The sequence below is a fragment of the Elephantulus edwardii genome, unplaced genomic scaffold (genome assembly GCF_000299155.1).
Source record: "Elephantulus edwardii isolate Elephantulus edwardi_28Jun2011 unplaced genomic scaffold, EleEdw1.0 scaffold00367, whole genome shotgun sequence".
Lineage (NCBI taxonomy): Eukaryota > Metazoa > Chordata > Mammalia > Macroscelidea > Macroscelididae > Elephantulus > Elephantulus edwardii.
This window is the reverse complement of record NW_006400117.1, coordinates 994,220-999,776: the sequence shown is the minus strand read 5'-3', so window position 1 is coordinate 999,776 and position 5,557 is coordinate 994,220. Positions and strand designations below refer to the sequence as shown.

Genomic DNA, 5,557 nt, shown 5'->3' with positions numbered 1-5,557 from the left:
TCGCGCCGTTCTCACGACTTCTCAGGTTGCCTGAGCTCATCTGGGAGCTATTCATTTCCTGCCAGAAAGCAGCCGGGCCTGCTAAGCAAACCACCTTGGCCGTAGGGCCGCCGGGACCGGCCCAACGTGGCCTCCCTGCCCCGATCCCGCCCCGGGCCACGGGTCCCCACGGTGTCCCTGCAACCCCCGGGCTGACCGGCGGGCGCGCGCCATTGGAGCAGGGACAGCTCGTCTGCCCATCTGGTTGCATTTAGGAACCCAGGAGGAAGCTAGCGAATTGTTACCGGCCAAGGGTGTGGGAAAAGTTAATTGACTTTAATGACAGGCTTCCCGGGACGGTGGGGAAGATGAGGAGGTCATATTTAACCTCGGGGTCCCTACTCCAGAAACATGTGGGGTGGGATGGGGCGCACCTCCGCGTGGCGTTAACGCACTGCTTAGAGAAAACTTGGCTTAACCAAATGGCCCCCCCCCCCTTCCAGCTGGGCGCACTTCTCCCTCCGCATGGTGAGGAGGACAGTGGAAGAGCCGTGCGGGAAGGGTGTTCATTGAGAAGTTAACGCAAGAGGCAGCAGAAGCATAGCTGCGCCTTATCTCCTGGCGTGATCAGCACTGCTGGGTGTGCCCCACGGCTGGTAATCAGGCCTGGGGGGTGGGGAGGGCAGTAGGGTCGGTATTTTTGAAATGTTGCCTCTTCCCTGCTACTGACTGACTCCAGAGACAAGACGCTGGAGGGTAAGGAGTGAAGGGCCCAGAGAAAGGAAATGGCTTATCCAAGGTGACACAGTTTTATAGCAAAGCCAGAGCAAGAACCTTCTAAGTCCAAAGGTCTTTACCCCAACTGCATACTATACAGAACAAATGATATTCTAGCCTCTAGATTTCGGAGGTGAGGGTGAAGGGCGGAGGTGAGGGTGAAGGGGAATTGTCCTTTCAAACTTCTAATCAGTTGCATATGGACAAAAGTTTACTTTTTCTTCACTCTGTGTTTCTCTGAGGATGATATTTAAGTAAGTAAACCTGCGCCCTTTCAAATCGTTTTCTTTCAGCGTGGAGATGGCAGTGTCTTTCTGTGAATTTTCAAGATCATAAGTGTAAGGGACGTCCTTCTGCAAAACTGGACCTTGATATAGTAGGTATTTCTCCAGGACTGCTAAAGGACTCCTAGTGGAGCCACAGGTCAGCAAAGCAACTATGTGAGTTTGGGTTGAGTGTCTCCAAGGAACAGTTGTTCTATTTGTACTTAAATGAGAAAAACTGCCCAAAATGACATGAAAAAAGAAATATGTATTTATTGGGGGTTGGGGTGGATAATGGACATCCTTCATGTACAAAATAAAGCAAGTAGGAGTCAAATAAAACAAATTTTTAAACCTTTCTTCAGGGAAGCGTAATATGAAGGCATTTGAAGCGAAAACTGACTGCGGTCTGCTAGGTAATTTCTGGGATAGAGCCGCTGTCCACACGGGCCTGTGGGAAAAGGCCTGGGCAAGGCGGGGGAGAGGTAAAGCTTTTGAAACAAGACAGAAAATCGTTGGCTTTATCTTTGTTAGGAAGGCTTCAAAGATTGATCTCTCCCGCCTCATCCTTCTCCTCCCAGAAGCCATACTGAGAAGAGGGGGGCGGGCGGAGGCCCGCGGGAGGCGCGAGGGCGGGGAGTGCTCTGGCCAGCGGTGCGGGAGGAGGGCGCGCCCGCCAGACCCACAGCGCGCCTGATGTGTCTGGTCTCGCAGGACTCGTGGTTTTCATTTCCCCAACACCTGGATGCAGTCAAACACCTGGCCAAATCTGACAAAATCTGACAAGCCTTTGTGATGGGATTTGGAAGAAATTCCCTGCAGATCCTGGCACAGTTTAAAGCTGTCCGCTTTGAGTTAGGACTTGTTAAGGAGGGTTATGTGAGCTGAAACCTGAGACAACCCTTTTGCTTCTATCTGGAGCCCACATCTTGCCTGGAAATGGGGCATGACCAAGGGAAGGGGTCGCTTGCTGTTTGTATTAAAAGGGGAAGATAGCCAGTGTGCCTGCCAGGCCAGGCCCACATGCTTTCTCTATTAGAGCCAAGCACAGAAACTTATCAAAAACACATGTCTGGCGTTAATCATCTGGGTTCCGGCTCCACTTGGGAGTCTAACTAGCTGTCCCTTGGCAGAAGGAATCTGTTGACCTTCTCAGCTTGCTTGAAGAGGGTGCAGAGAGGCGTTTCAAACTCCTGCCTGCTGGTGCAAGGCCATGTCTAGCTGCACTTATAAAAGGGTGGACTAATTAATGAAGACCCCCACACTAAAGCTGTAGCAGCTGAGTGCTTTTATTCTGGATCTTGGTAAACTACCCCACTGAAGTCCTGGTACTGCAGTTAACTGCCCTGCATGAATATGCAACCAGACCAGTGGTTTGGAAGTTTTACTTCATGGTATCAGTCCCATTCAGCCTTCCTCAGATGCTGGTGTTAGGACCAGTGAGTAACTTGCCCAACTGAAATTGAAAAAAAAATTTTTTTAAATCCTTGAAGGGAGTAACCACAAATGGGCCAGGAAGCCATATCTCATTAGTTCTTGTTCATTCAATGGAGTTGAGTCTTTTAGAGCTCATTAAGGGTTGTAATAAGTTTGACAGATTGCATAAAATGTTTCTTTTTTTATATAACTTTTGAGCCTCTTACATTTTAAGACAACAAATTTTTAAAAATCCCTAGACCACACAGAATTAAAATTCTGCCAAGAGCCTAACATATTCTTAAATAATTCCAAGACATAAAAAAAAAATCGGTACTTCTTTTATTATATTTTCTCAAATAAACTTCCCAAAAGGAAGACATTTTAAGAGCATTTTCCAACATCTTTGGCATCACATAAAAAAGGAATCTCGTGTAAAAAACGAAATGTCATCTGAACTTTTATAATACAAAGGCGCAATCCAATATGAACATATAAAATATATACAAATATAGTGCATGGTCAGTCACTTATTACAGCTCTCTACAAAAAGTAACTTTTTAGAAATTAAAAAAAACAACAAAGTAATCACTTAATCACAAAAGTCCTCTTCCTCCTCAGCATATAAGTCTCTAGTGTCCAGAGGGGAAGAGAGGTGGATTGGGGAGTTGGAAGGGTGGTAGGAGCCCCTTCAGTTTCGCCACGGCCTCCACATGGAGTCCGCCGTGAGCGAGGGGCCACTGGAAGGCGACACTGCGTTGGGACCCCCAGAGGTCCCGCTGTTGCTGGTGTAGACAGGGATGACCGGGCCGCTGTGAGCAAAGGCCCCATTGGGGATGAGAAAGGCAAACTGGCCGTCAGGAGCCGGCACGACCTGGAAGCCGCCGAAAACCTTGGCCGCCTCGCCCGCCGGGCTTCCTAACTTGCACGGCGCGCCGCCGGGAGGGGGCGCCGCACCCCCGGGGATGGGCACCAGCGGCGGCGGCGCGAAAGGCGCGTGCTGGGGGCCCCCAGGGCCAGGCGGGGGCGGCGGCGGCGCCTGCAAGGCGGGGTGCGGCTGTCCGGGGTAGGTCATGGCGTTTATCTGGGTCATGCAGTTGGCCAGGTGGCCGAGCAGCCGGGTGCGCACCTCGGTGTTCACGCCCTCGCACGTGGACAGGAAGCGGGTCACCTCGTTCATGCACTCGCTGAAGCCGGCGCGGTACTTCCCCAGCACGCTCGGGTCTGTGCTCAGCGCGGCTGCGGGTCACAAGGAGACAGCGGGTCACCGAACGGCTCTGGCCCCTCCCGCCCTGGGAGGTCCCGCGGCCCGCTGCACTCACTGCCTCCGGCTGGGGTGGGTTTACAAAAACCAGCCATCTGGCCACACACGCTAGGCGCTCTCCACGCCCTGTCATTCCACTTAAACCGACCACTGCTCTGCCCCCTTCCTCGCGCGCTTGCAGTGCTCTTGGACAATACGCCCCCCTTGTCATCCATGCTTCATTCCCCCTTCTATCAACTGGGCCACGAAACCAGATGACTCCCAGACTTAATGCAGCTCAAAACCGCCGTGGTCCTAAATCCGCCCGCCCCCACCAACTTCCTCTACACCGAGCCGCCTGCCACTCTCGCGGCTATAACCTCTCCTTTCCCTCCCTTTCCGGAACAGTAACAACTTGGAGTTGTGGCTATAAATAAGCCCCAGACCGTGGGAACGCGAGCGTGAGCCAAGGCAGTAAAATGTGGCTGAATGCCTCTCACAACCACGGGCGGAAGTCTGGAAGAAATCACCGCGGGGCCACAGGGACGCCCGCAGAGGGGACGCGGCAAGCCGCCCTTACCCGTCATCTGCGCCCGCTGCAGGTTCCGGAGGTGCTTCACTGTCATTTCCAGGATATCCGCCTTCTCCAGCTTGGAATGCCGCGAACTCTGCACCGGGGAGGAGGCAAAGCGGGAGGAAAGTGAGACCCCTGCCTGCGACCTCGGCAAGCTGGAGTCCCACCCTCCCAGTCCCGGCGCCAATATCCCAGACCCTCTCCCGCCTACAGAATACGGCGTTGAACGGGGAAATGCCACTGGCCAGCGCGGCTTCATCCTACGCCGCTGATAAGCCTTATTTACTTTTAGAAGAATAATAATTTTTTTAAAAAAACCCCACAACCAACCAAAAACATCTCCCCACTTACATCTTTCTTAAGAGCATCCAAAATTAGTGTCTTCAGCTGGCTCAGACTTTCATTTATTCTTGCTCTTCGTCTTTTCTCCATGATAGGCTTTGAGGACTGCAAAGAAATAAGAAAGAAACCTGAGTTTCCAGGGCAACTGCCGTTTCAATATGAAATCTGAAGGAAGTGAAGGAAGGGGGAAAGGGACCCCCCCCCCAACCAATTTCTTGGAGTTGCAGAGAGATACAGGTTCCGCCCTTACCTTTCTGTGCTCAGATGCTGTCTTTGGTTTATCTGGTGTAGTGTTGATACTGGCTGGAGTGGCAGCCACCGGGGACGAGGAATTTTTCTCCATTATATCAGCTGGCATTTTCTTTTTTTTTTTTTTTAACCCCTAGACAATTATATCTTTTCACTCCTTCACGCAAAAATTTTGGTGTATGTCTCTCTTACTTGAGACTTTCATAAAATTACTGAGCAAGTGCGGAGGTTTTATTATAATAGTAATGGCTGCTTGATAATCGGCAGTTATTCCAGGACCAAGGAGAGAGGTAGAGAGGGGATTCCGCTGTTATCAGCACCAGCTCCGGATCCTGTGTGATCTCCCTCTGCCCTGGCGGCCTCTATATATATCTGGGACTGCACGCGAACGGCTCGTGTGAAACTTCCCAAACTTTCTTTCCCACAGTAACTTTCAGCCAATGGGAGGAGGAGACACGCGGCACCGCTCGTGGACCGCGCCCCCCCATTGGCCGCGAGGCGCAAGGCCTGGCGGCCAATGGCGCGCGCCTAAGCCCGGGGCACCAGAGGCTACAACGTCAATCAAAAGGATTTTAACCCTTTGCTACTCTCCCGCCAAGCTTTCCTTTAGACATTTTCCCTCATTAATTTTGGTCTATTTTCTGTCTTTTGGCGCTAGGGTCTTTACCCTATATTTTCTATTCTTCATTTAATATAGCTTCTTTTACAGTTATA

At 51.4% G+C, this 5,557-nt stretch overlaps 1 protein-coding gene across 1 annotated transcript; it reads right to left on the bottom strand.

Annotated features, from left to right (window-relative positions):
* Positions 1-2,772: 2,772 nt before the first annotated feature.
* On the bottom strand, positions 2,773-5,185 carry LOC102843396 (transcription factor HES-1-like). The gene is made up of 4 exons (XM_006902087.1): positions 4,845-5,185; positions 4,604-4,699; positions 4,259-4,346; positions 2,773-3,674 (listed from the first exon to the last, which is right to left on the bottom strand). Exons 1-4 carry the CDS (start codon positions 4,950-4,952, stop codon positions 3,127-3,129), a joined length of 840 nt encoding a protein of 279 aa, XP_006902149.1. The 5' UTR covers positions 4,953-5,185; the 3' UTR covers positions 2,773-3,126.
* Positions 5,186-5,557: the final 372 nt, after the last annotated feature.

Excerpts from the sequence above, each read along its gene's own strand:
- LOC102843396 (XM_006902087.1), bottom strand. The coding sequence starts at position 4,952 with ATGCCAGCTGATATAATGGAGAAAAATTCCTCGTCCCCGGTGGCTGCC. Across the intron at positions 4,700-4,844 it reads CAGCATCTGAGCACAGAAAG|TCCTCAAAGCCTATCATGGA; the intron begins GTAAGGGCGGAA and ends ATTTCTTTGCAG. Across the intron at positions 4,347-4,603 it reads TGGATGCTCTTAAGAAAGAT|AGTTCGCGGCATTCCAAGCT; the intron begins GTAAGTGGGGAG and ends TCCCCGGTGCAG.